Source organism: Symsagittifera roscoffensis, chromosome 8 (assembly GCF_963678635.1).
Source record: "Symsagittifera roscoffensis chromosome 8, txSymRosc1.1, whole genome shotgun sequence".
NCBI lineage: Eukaryota > Metazoa > Xenacoelomorpha > Acoela > Convolutidae > Symsagittifera > Symsagittifera roscoffensis.
Genome location: NC_087069.1, coordinates 33750751 through 33763686, shown reverse-complemented (window position 1 = coordinate 33763686; position 12936 = coordinate 33750751). Strand labels below are relative to the sequence as shown.

The 12936-nt window shown below is 34.6% G+C and overlaps 1 protein-coding gene across 5 annotated transcripts in view; it reads right to left on the bottom strand.

Annotated features, from left to right (window-relative positions):
* Positions 1-6739: 6739 nt before the first annotated feature.
* Positions 6740-12936, bottom strand: part of LOC134852832 (NPC intracellular cholesterol transporter 1-like) — a 188775-nt gene continuing 182578 nt past the window's right edge. For 2 of the 5 annotated variants that reach the window (XM_063868654.1, XM_063868656.1), the window contains 5 exons: positions 12329-12435; positions 11125-11249; positions 10637-10750; positions 10189-10351; positions 6740-7751 (listed from right to left, as the gene is read on the bottom strand). In XM_063868654.1, the coding sequence (XP_063724724.1) occupies positions 7150-7751; positions 10189-10351; positions 10637-10750; positions 11125-11249; positions 12329-12435 (1111 nt within the window). In that variant the 3' untranslated portion in view covers positions 6740-7149. Of the gene's footprint in view, positions 7752-8301; positions 8573-10188; positions 10352-10636; positions 10751-11124; positions 11250-12328; positions 12436-12936 lie in introns of all 5 variants that reach the window. The other 3 variants (XM_063868658.1, XM_063868659.1, XM_063868655.1) reach the window with 3 other exon arrangements.

The window sequence follows — 12936 nt, the reverse complement described above, 5'->3', positions numbered from 1 at the left end:
CATCAGAAGAACTACACAAACCAATAACAATCCGTTTTTGGAAAAAGAACACAACCAAAGAATGAAAGAAAAAACATCTGATCAAAAAGAACCAGAAGACTAAACACGAAAAAAGACTCTGCTCAAAGAGACAGTAAAATTATACTCCTCCAACTGGCCTAACCTACGATTATTGGACGTTCTGATCATGCTCTATAGCCGGCCACAACTATCGCGCTACCAACGCGTATGACTTACTCCACTATTTTTGATGAGAGTAGCTCGAGGGTTTGCAACTCTTTAAGTTAAGCAAACTTATAACAAAACGTTCTTAACACCGACTGAGCGCACTCCAGCTTCAGAGTAAGTTTGGGCCAATCTTTCTGTACACATTTTTTTCGAGTTGTCATCTTTTATGAATTTTGAAAAATAATTACCAACTTGTTGCTTTTTTATTTATACGTGCACTCTGACTACTTTTTAGCAATTCTACAAAATTCGATAAATTTTTCTTAAGATTCTAAGTTATTATTTTTTCTTGTACCATTTACCTGTTTTTGTTTCAAACGTACTTTCGAATAGAGAAATCAGTAACAAAGACACGCACAAGCTTGAATTGGCCCTCAAATTTTGTCTTTCTTTTTCACAAAATTGAAAGCCTCTTAATCAAAAATCCCAGCTTACCAGAATATCATAGTATTTCTATTCAACATCATTGATACTTACTTTTGTATATGATATGTTGCAATTTACAGTTTTTTTGTCATTGGCGAAAAAACTTAATCGATTTTTTTAAAACGTTTTTTTGCGCAAAAAAGTTTGGGCATATAAGTAATTTAAAATAAACTTATTCTGCTTTCAATAGGTCTGGTTCTAGACGTTGAAGATAATGCCAGAGCGCAAAAAAATTAAGATATCTTGAAAAATCATTTTTCTAAAAAAAACAAGGCAAACGTTGGCGCCGAAGAAAACAATTAAAACTGTTGAAAATCTTGAAGAGCACATCGAAACACACATAGTTTGATATCTGTTGTCAAAATATATTAAAGTGGCTTGGGATCGGAGGCTCACATTGTGGTGTATTCGAATGTATTTTATTTTAGCATTTTCTTTTATATTTTAGTTTGCTTGTTGACTACTGAAAAAAGTATCAAACGGCATAGATCTCTTATAAGTATTATTTTTTTGGCAAAAAAAAACAGATTTTTTCTTGACGGCAGTCGAGGCTATCTTTTTGAAATTAGTTACAAATGTTGAACTATCAAAAAAAATAGCCCATTAGGGTTTTAAAAAGTCATTTCAGCAGAGCGAACCTATAATAATAGTTTTTTAGGCAGAGCGCACTTACAAATAGTTTTTCTCAAAACTTATCAAACAAAGTTTTGATGAAGTGAAATGTGACTAGAAAGTAGTAATTAGGAGATTACAGTCGTTAGAAGCGCAAATTTTGGATTTTTCTCGGCAGAGCGCTCGTATAACTCATTTTTGAGAAAACGCACACTATAATTATGGCTGTTTCGGCAGAGTGCACGTGATATATAATATACATATATCTGCACCTTGTTAATGCTTTCAATTCAAGTTATCATCTTTGTTAATTGTTTTTGCCAAAGCGTTTTTAAAAGTTTATAATTTTAAAGAGTTGCGAACCCTAGAGCTACTCTCATCAAAAACAGTGGAGTGAGTCATAAAAGTGTCATATCCATGGTGTACATATAAGTAAAAGATTTCTCAGGGCAAAGAATCGAGCAGTAAAAAGGAGATAAAAACTCGACGGCATTCTGACTCTGGAGTTATTTTGCTTGCCATAGTCACAAATCTCACAGGAAACATAGTATGGAGCCAGTATTGCAGCAAACGCACCCATTCAACGAGAACAATAGCCAACTCGATTTTGAACTCAGAATTACGAATTCTAGTCAGTTGGCGCTTCACTCAGAGAAATCAAACCCGATCTCTATGTTCAATTAATAGCTGGGAATGCACGTAGTCTTGCTCTACTTAACGAAATCGACACATCACTATATCAATCTGCAACCTCGACACTATCACTCAACTCATCTACGATATACCCAAACTCTTCTCTTCAGGAGAAACAGTTGTTCTTTACTCTCTTCAAGGCGAATATTTCACAACACGAGCATCTGTTTCTGTTCTCTTTTCACTTTTTTAAGAATATACTCAAAGAAGAATTTCAAAAATTTCTCTACACTTTCTTCTAAACCCCGGATGGTTTGAACCAGTTTAAAACGAGTATTCATTATATCCAATTATATTCTTGATAAACTACCTCTACCAAATACTTAGAACTAACCAACCTTGATCCGTGACTAAAATTTACAATAAATTGTAAGGCTGAAGCTATTTATAGTTGCAGCCAGAGAAAAATAAGTTAAACTTAGCGAACAATTGCTCTTTCTAAGTTCTCTTTCTTGATTCTAAACCTCGCAGTAGTACCAGTAAAAACTAGAATTATTGAGACTAGGAGATATAAGAGTAAGATTAGGATTGGTATAGACTAAGAAAAGATAGCGTGACAAACAGACGGTGTACCTTATCCGAAATTACTCTATAAGAAAGCCACCCCGAACTGAAACTCAAAATATTTTTAAAACTTTTCCTTACAAACCAATAATTTAAATGCTACATCCGAATGACCTTAAAAAACAGCCGTTTTTTTCTACACTGCAAAAGTTCCTGGAACATGTTTTCATACTCTAAGTCGGTGCAATATTGTTTTCAATATCTTAGCACACTCATTAACTTTTGATTGTGATTGATTCCAAATACCTGATTTGGGCAGGACTGTGTAAGCCATAGCTTCTTCCGGTTCTTTGAAGTTATTCGGAAGATAAATTGTTTCCAGAAAGCGGAAAGCAGTCATGATAAACAAATGTGATATTTATCTACTACAGAGAGAACCTGGGTGTCATTTGTTTCCCTGGTCTTTGTTGAATTGACATCTGATTTCTATTCTGGCGCTGTTAGTTCAAACCGTACAAAATTCACGCTCTTGCCTGTTCCTATTTTTTCGGCCTGCTTTAAATACTGTGAATAAATTTTTTTTAGTTTGATGAAATGGGCTAAAAACCTGGAAAAAAGTATCAGTTTTCTTAAAAGAAATCAACTTGGATGTAGGGCTGGATTTTTATTCAACGATTTTTTTCAACTAAAAATACTTTTTAATAACGTTAACAAAACTCGATAATGAAAGTTCTAACACTTATTTTCATGAAATTAGGTACCTCTACATTTGTAATAATGCTCAACTGCTAAGTCTTTTTTTGATTTTAAGTTGCTATATTACAAAGAAGACAAAAATGTAACAAGCAAAGTTGATATTCACGACAACTTCATGTTTGCTCAAAGAGGTTCCACTCGACAGGCAACTCTGCTTAATAGAGCTCTCAAGATGCAGTAACTTGCAAAGGGCTAAAAACATGCTGTATACTTCCAATGGAATTTTGTGATGTCACTTGAAAAAGAGTTAATAATAACTTTCCTTGGTATCATTTTTGAGATCATTACTTGTTGCCAGATAGTGGTTACACGAAAGCCAAAAAGACGTATGTTGTGAGAGGGTGCCATTCTACCAGCCAGTAGCGTGCCGAGGGGAGAGGGGCTGGCGGTGGCGACCGTTGCCCACTAAATTTGAGTGGCCAATTTTATCCAAAGAATCCCCGCTTTGGTATAACTTTACGACATCCATTTTTGACTGACCTATCTCAAAATTTTTTATAAAGCACCTTCGGCGCCAAAATATACTATTTTTGAGGGGAGAGCGCGCGCCAAAAAAAAACACAATTTTTTGGTCAAAACTTTTCAAAAATTGTCTATTTTGGCCTGTTTTTTGAACAGTTTTGCGTTTTTGGTAATTTAAACTGATAAAATGAAATGACTCAAACAGTGAGTCTGTATTCTTCAGTCTAAATTTACTGTTTTAATTTTTTTTTTTTAAAAAAACAGGGGGTTTAAAACTCTTTATGATTAGCACTCTTTTTTTGAGTTAATCCAACATGATAAAACTGGATCATTAGCAAAAGTTTTTATTCCGCTGTGAAATCTGAAAAATAAATTCCAACTTCGAAACTAGAAGTCGATCACAATTTATGTGACCTTTACATTTTTGCTGTTCGGTAATGGAGTTTACTTTCTTTTTAATAACGGAAACGCACAGAACTTGAAAAGACATCAAAAATCAAACCTCGAAAAAAATAAATTTGAGCTTGAATAAATTTTATGACTTTTCCTGAAAAAAAAAACGATAAAAAGTTATCGCGACCTGTACAAGAGTCTGAACTACGTTCATCGACTCTTGAAAAGAACTAATCGGATGCAGTAATAGCGTGTTTCAAGCTACTCTAGACTTAGACCTATTGGATTGGCACTCTTTCGTAATTTGGAAACAATTTAACCGCTACCAGTTGCTGTCTTAGAAACAATTTGACCTAAAAATATTATCGCACTGAGACGTGTAATTGAATAACTAAGGCTAGGGCCGGTGACCCAAAAACACAAGAAGACGCTCTAAAAAACCAAGAGGTTGAAGATTTATTTCATCCTTAAACGAAAATTTTGCGTTCACACAGTCTCTAAAGAATTTTGAGTTCACGGACAGAAAGACTATCACTAGACTGCCAACCAGATAAAAATGTAAAATTGTAATATTTATCTGCGACAAGTTGTCGCGTTTTCAAATGCTACGAAGTTTTACCTGCGACTATTGCCGCCTTTACGTTACCACCAAATTACAACTTGGCAGCACCGCGGATGTCAAAAATCAAAACTCTGCGTCAATAAGGAGAAAACTGTGCTCATTTTCTCTGAGTAATAGGTGTCAGTGAGCGGCTTTTGTTCCAGAAGTGAAAACATGGCCGACATGAAAGTTGGAAAAGAGTAATGAATGCAAGGAAACTAAAAAAAAACTTTATCAAAAACCTTCAACTTTTGAATTTCGAAGAAAAAAAGAGATGACCTTAAAGCTCATTAAATTTGTAGAACAATTTATAATGGACACTTGTATGTTAAAATTAACCCAATTTGAGAAAACTAGATCAATAAGTAAAACTTTCATTTCGCTGGGAAATCTGATAATTAATTTCCATTTTCGAAATTAGAAGACAATAACGTTTTTCGTGACCTTTACACTTTTTCTATTCGATAGTTCGCCTTCCTTTTAACAATAGAATTGCACTTAACTTAAAAATAAATCACAAGTCAAACCGCTAAAAATCAAAATTGACCGTTAACAATTTTTAAGACTTTTTCCTATAAAAAATCAGCAGAACATATATAAGAGTACTCACTACGTTCATTACTCTTAAAAAAACTTCATTAATTATTATATTCGTAAATTTGGCATTGGAACATTTTTGATAAATTCAAACAATTACTGAATTGGGCGTCACAGTTTTACAATAATTGAACACAAGCAAGGTGGTTATCTTAATTACAATTAAAACTAGCATTAGATCGGAAACGATGATAGATTTCACAAAAGGGTCGTTGCAATCAAGTAAATAATTATTAACCAAATCCAGGTTTTGATTTGTAAACAATTTTATAGTATCTATCTGTACAGTTTGCAGAGCCTCCAATGTAGCATAGTAGCACCAACTGATCGATTATGCACTTCGAGCTCAAAAGTCAGTTTGGGATATTTATTCATGGGATATTTTTCTAGTATACAAACTACGGAGTGACTTCATGAAAAGTGAAAATTTTGCACTTTTCCAATTATTTTAGCGCAGATCAAAACTGCTTTAGTGGAATAAAAAATAGCAGCTTTTTACTGCGATTGAAAAAGTCCTTTTTTTGAGGAACAAGGTGCTGTTTTCGAATCCAAACAGGTTCCGAATAAAAACCAATTTAGTCGACCAGAAGTGAATCCTGGTCCACTGAACACTGGAAAAGTGCCATATTTTCGAATGAGAGGTACTTGTTACTAAGTAGAACGGAGAGATTAGCTGAAATATGAGTTGATACAATGAGCGCAATTGGGTCACTTTGAGAACTAACTGATATGGAACTAACTGAACACTATTCAACAAGCAACTAAGACGACATGGCATTAAGACGACAAATGAGAGTTAAAACATGTAAAAGAACTCTTCGAATTTAAGCGAACTATATCTCTCAAGAGTTTAATAGAAAAACTTGCGAGAAGCGTCGTCTTAAAGTCCCACTAAAGTGGTTGCCCTCACAACAGCTATCGTCTTATTCGCCATACAACATCAGAAAGAGCAACTATCAACTAATAATCTGCAACTGCGACGAGCGATGACTAACAAACAAGGGTCCAACAAGCAGTGAATACATAACTTTTTTAAAACTAAATTTTAAAAAAAATGTTGGTTCTGCCAACTTATTTTTTTCAGTCGAACTAACTTGTAGGACGAAGAAAAACAGTACATTTATTGCAACAAGATTAGCAGAAATTATTAAATTCTCGAGAAAAAACATCGATACAGCGAACTTCGATGTTAAGCATTTTTCTAGACTATATTTAACACCATGAAATTTTTCGTATCTGGATTAACAATAGAAGCAGCTACAGAAAACATACTATTTTATATCAAAATGAAACATAGCCAACAAAAAGTTGGAAAAATGTCAACGAACTAAAAAAAAAGATTAATTTTCTAACCTTCGTATTTCATACATTACGTTAAATTTCTTTGAATTTCATGAATCTTTTGTTTAGAACACATTTTCAATAAAAACTAACCAAATTAAAGAAAATTGGGTTTATAGATAAATTTTGTATTCAGCTGGAAAACCTTCTTTCGAAAAACCTGAAGCCATTCACGTTTTTTTCCGCGCAATTTGCAAATTGGAAAACAAAATTTGCTTTCCTATTTAGCTAGTAATTTAAAGTTGAATTTTAAAAAGGAAATCAAAAGTCGCACCTTAAAATCTCAAATTTGAGCGTGAACAACTCAAAGACTTTTCCGAACAAAAACGAAGACATACCTAAATAGGTCTTCACTTCGTTCATTGACACTTGAAAACTGAAGCAATACTTTATCACTAATAAATTTGGCTAAAATCTAAACCGCAGCAAATGTTTTTAGATAAATTGTTTTGTTATCAGTCTGCATTAATATTAAGTTTATTTGATTTTTAAAGATTGTATTAATTTGAGGTGAAGGCAAAAATGTGAGATGAAAATTAAGCACAAGTTTCTTCTCGAGACGAATCCAAATTAGCAGTACGGGGATGATTACTTTTCGAAGTGGAATTTTTGAGAGGAGCAGAAGCTTTACTAAACATAGCACCACTTTCAAACAAGTCTTTTTCATTGTTTTTATCGCCAATAGGCGCATCTGTCTCAGTATTACATGCTGATCGATTTTCATTGGCTGATTTCTGACCAATCACATTGCTTGAAAAAACAGTAGGCTCAATGCAATCAGGTATTGGTTGCGACTTATCTTTGCTTATTGATGTAGCTTCACAAAATGAGGAGTTTTTTCCTAGTCGTTGTTCATTTTTGGACACTGTTGTTAATATCGTTGCACTTAGCTCCGAGTTAGACGTTTCTGCATTGCTTGTTACCACTGTTGTTTGTTTACTCTGCTCTGGTAGTGACTTAGTGTATACTAGTGAGTGAGTGTCTTCCTGCTGTGGGGTTGGGAGGTGGGGGTCGGTAATCCCAGGACGGGGGTTGCGTTGTCCTTGTGCCCCTTTGGATCTTTGGGTTCCAGTGGAGCAGGTACATCCCCTACATTTTCGATTCGTTCTTCGCAGCTTCCTCTCCTTCGTCAATGGACCTGCACCAAACGAAATATACACTTGATCAAAATCCAATTGCGAAAGAATTTGAGAGAAAACAGGTTAATTAGAAATTAAAGCAGGATAAAATTCGTAGAAAGGTGTTTAAAAAACTAAGATCGCTCGCGTCACGACGAAATCAATTCAATTCGAGTATATAAACAGTTTGATGTTAAATTCTGCTTTTGTTCACATACTTCTTTGAAAATAAAGAGTCAAAAGACAAACTGAGGTTAAAATGAGACAATTTTTAAAAAGAGAGCACTTAAATCGAGTATGTTAGCGCGAAGTCTTCTGTTAATTGCGTTATCATTTCAAATTATGCATGAAGTACATAGTTAATTAGAGATATCTGAAAAAAATGGATCTGAAACAAAAACAGAGAACAATCTTTACAGACAGATTAAAATGGAAGATTCAAAGCTTCGTTGTCAGCTCAATTTTTATCTGTCAAATATCGATAAAATTCAGCCGTATCAGTCATAAAAATCACTTTCATTGCACTTTTTATTGATTAGTTCATATTTTATGTAAGCTCATTTGACAAACCAAAAATTTGATGCCCATTTCTCATTGGTAAACTTCTTCAAATGAATACTATTGAAACTTTGAATCCATGCGTTTTCTGACATCGAGTAAGACGGACTAGTTGCATCATCAATGTTAATATCTAGGAGAGGTTCTCTAGATACACTTGACATATACCTAGGGTGATGTGTACTACTAGCCGAGCCAATTTCTTTGTCTTTGGCTCTGGTCGGTTTGTTCAATACGATGGCAGTTTTGAATATTGAACAGTTGGCACTTTTGTGCGAGAGTCCTGATAAATAAGACGAATTCGATACAACTGAGTCACAATTATGAATCGAAACCAAGTACCCTCTTCGCCCAGAAGTGATCGGTATCTTGAGATATGTATTCCCGTACCATTACCAAAAAATCTCATTTTAATGCAGCTACTCTAAGGCATATCTGGTTGGTTTACCGAAATTTTACAGAGAGGCGAAGTTGCACTTCGCTTACACAAGCAAAAATATGACCGATAACGTTACTCGGAAAAACTGAATGAGTAAAACTTTGAGTCTACAAAACTTCTTAGTGACGCACGCCACTTATGACGCATTAGCAGTACCAGTCAATTTGAAAAAAAAATAGAAATTTACCAAACAACATGCCTCAATTATACAGCAGTCTATAGAGCAGTAATAACATGAAAAAATTAAATGTAATGAAAATGAAATGAAGTTTTTTTTTAATTTGCAATTTTTTGTGAAAATCATCTCCTCACACGCCATATTAAGTACAAAGTGATAAATTTCGCTCCTAGTAACAAATCAATTATGGCAAATAAGCTTCCTTCAACCAATTTGAAACGATTTCTATGACGGATTAAATCTCCGCTTAAGCGTTAATAGCGCGAAATATATCGCGCGTTAATTGTCCCAAATTGCCAATTTTTATTCCCCAAAAAACGATCACATGTGAAATATCTTTCCAAATTTAAGCTCAGGACAACAATACTTTTTGAATGATATAAAATAAATCTCGTCAAAAATGGCTAGTTAAAAAGCCGAAATTTGTCACAAAAAACCACGCCGAGCTTAAATATTCCGGTATTTTCCTTAGGAAAGTCGGAACAAAAACAGTTTGTGTTAAAATCCTTAGCATTGGCTGTACTTAAAAGCTGATTATTGTTCCGACTTTCGAAAAAAAAACGGAATACTTATGCTCGATGTGTTTTTTTTATTCAGTCAATTTTCAGCGATCGAAATAATGATTTTCAACAAAATTTTTATACCCCATTAAAGATATCGACTTCCTGAGTTCAAATGTAAAAAGATATGAGGGTACCGCAAATTATTTATGCAAGGCGAATTATCCCGCACAACAAAATCGTTCCAAATTGAATTGAGGCTGCTAATTGGTCGTATTTATTTCGTACGACTCACAATTTTAGACATTGCTATGTCCAAAATTTATAGGTTTTCAATGTTTTCTTTTTTCAAAATTTATTCGATATGAATTAAGGGACAGTCGGAACATTCAGGGCTTTGCCCTGATATACGAGCAGTCTTGTTGATTAAAACGAACACGTTCAAAATGAGCACATTTCATCGCAACAATATTTGCGTCGCAATAATACTTGCGGCGACTTAGGTTGAAAAAAAAGATAGTTTATCCTTTAACACAAGCATTGCTTGTGTAAAAACAAATCCTGGTGGCGAATAAAGGTCATTTTATGGAATAGTGATTTATGAAAACAGTTTTTTACATGCACTAATGCAGTCATCAAACTATGATTAAATAATTCTACGAGAGAAACTGGAATTACTCATGAAATTCCTGTTTCATACCCATCTCTATCCGACAATCGGTACAAACTAATCCAAAAACAGTGCTTCAACCTGAAAAATTTCCCATTCGCATTACTGTTACCTATATAGCTGAGGACGACAGGTAGGAATGCGAGCCCGTGTGCTGCTCCGAAGATGACTATGCCCAGGTACATTCGGAAGTAGAACACTCGGAACAGCTCCGAGTTGGAGAAGCCTAGCACCAATATGCCGCCCAGTTTAGTCAATGTGATACCACTCAGTACCTAAAGCGACACAGGTAACAATAAGTTAATATTGAACTCAGGATATTTGACCTATAATGTTAAACAAAACTCCTGTCAACGTTTTTAGGCTTAATTATTGGCTTAAAGGTAGTTTTTTGAGACTGCTGCACAAAATACATTCCAATATTCATGTCAATTGTGAAGTTAAACCTCATCTAGACGTAGCAAAATGTCCGAGTTCCATTTAAAATAATTGTCATGTGCAAACATTATCCATCATGACTAAACTTTAAGATATCATAGTTTGTGAAGTGGTGTACTCACTGAGCTGCCCATCTCCAACAAGGAGTCCTTTGCCCTCTGCAGTCTGGATGGGTTGGGATTGACTGCAAAGGTGCGCACTGTATGTGCAGAGAACTCAACACTTATTCCCACTGCCTATAAAACAAAAACGAGTAATTGTAAAATAAAAACAATCAAACTTTAGTGTAAAATAAGAAACCAAAAACAAGCTACTTCAGATGTATTTGCACATTTATTCACTTTTTGACCAATCAGTTCAAATGATGGATTACCAGTTCTATCCTTGAGATAATACAAACAACATGATTTAAAACTTGAGGCATCTTAAAAATCAAGGTTCAACATGGACACTACTTTGGGTTATATAAGATATCTTGTCGTTAATAAAAACATCTATATACGACATCTTATTTGGACTATATTAGACATTTTGGTTTATGTAAGACACTTTGACGTGTGAATATTTTCTACTATTATTTCCATGGTCTTTTATGTTAAGGATGACTGACCATGACTAGGTTGACGAGTGAGATGGCGTTGAGGGAGATGTCCCAGAGGTACATGAGGCCACACATGGACACTATGATCATCAGAATAGTCACCCCCACGAACAACGCTGACACTATGTCCAGACCTAGAAACGAAGCAAGTACTGATTTGCCATGAAAGCATGTTTCAAAGAAAATATACCCCAATGACAGTTGGAAAAGATTCAATGAACGTAAAGAAAAAGAACAAACAAAATTGACTTGCTTTTTTTTCAAAAATTTCAACTTTCTAATTTGAAATAAAAAATATATGGCCTTAAAGCTCTTTTATATTGACATTTTTTGTATTCTTTTGATACAAATTAACCCAATTTGAGAAAACTGGATAATTAAGGAAAAGTTTTTATTACGCTGGGAAAGCTAAAAATTTCACTCCACTGTCGAAATTAGAAACCGATCATTAGAAATCGAGCGCCATTTCAGCTTTCGTAATTGGAGAGCGCATTTTGCCTACCTTCTAGCAAATAAGTTCAAATTAAACTCCAAAACTGAATATACGAAAGGGCATTCATATGAACATTTTTAAGTATGAATGCACTTCTTTTGTTAGTAGGCATTTGAATACTTTTCCTGCAAAAAAAACAAAAAATCATCACAACCTATACAAGAGTCTGAACTAAATTCATCGATTCTTAAAAGTTGAGCAATTTATAATCATCACCCACAATCGATGAGGTAGTTTCATGTCACTTGGATTGTAGTCAATCTTTGCGCTGCTTTTTTAGACATAATAAACCTGCGAATATGCTCAAAGAACAAACTATTGAAGAATGTTAAAATGCATGAATTTTGTGTTCGATTTGTTTAAGTGAGCTTTACTTTAAATCCAAGCACAACTGCTGCATAATGTCATATCAAATTACTTTGAATTAAATCAATCGGACCGAAAAATATAAGCCTACAAATGCTTTGGCAACAAAAAACTTGATACCTTGTAATGAATATCTGTTCTCTCTAACTGCTTTATGACTGCTTTCTACATGTAGTGAGCCACATTTGAACACACTTATTTTCAATGAATTACTACAAGTGGGGGAGCATGAAGGGGGAGTGTGTGGGGGTGGGGGGAGGATCGATGAAATAGTTAGCTTGTTTCTTCTGTAGCAATTAAACATTAGAAATGAAAGAGTGGTGGATGGTTGTAGCTTTATGTGTGTTACTGTACCTAGGAGGAAGAATGTGACGAGGAATATGGAGAGGAGGGAGACTGACATGTTGATCACTGTGTCCCTCACTATGCTCAGATACTGCTCATAGAACACGTAGAACACCCTGCAAACACAAACAACAACTAAAAAACAGGCGAAATTGCGTTTCGCAAACACTTCCGAGAGCACGACCAAAAAGCAGCTCTATCAAGTGAAATAAGGCTCGAATTAGCGAAAAATTGGCTACGTGTCGGATTCGAATCTCCGACCTCGCAAATTTGAGTCTGCCGAACAAATCACTCAGTCACGGCTGCTTAAAATCCCCCAAAAACTAGCCACCAATAAAGCAGCTACATATGCTAACAAATTGCCAATTCGATGCAGCAAAAGTAGCACCAAACACAAAAACACAGAATTTTGCATTAATAAATTGGAAAGCATAAACCCAAATTCTGCATTTCAAAAATTGCGAGATACATAGAGTTGTAAGATTTCTGAAATCGAGCTTTCCATCATGGCACTGCTGTTTGAAACAAAGAACTTTTTTCGGTTCATTTGATGAATTAAAAATGCATCAGCTGTGTTGAATATTTACTTATCAGATGTCAAAGCACATTTGACAATA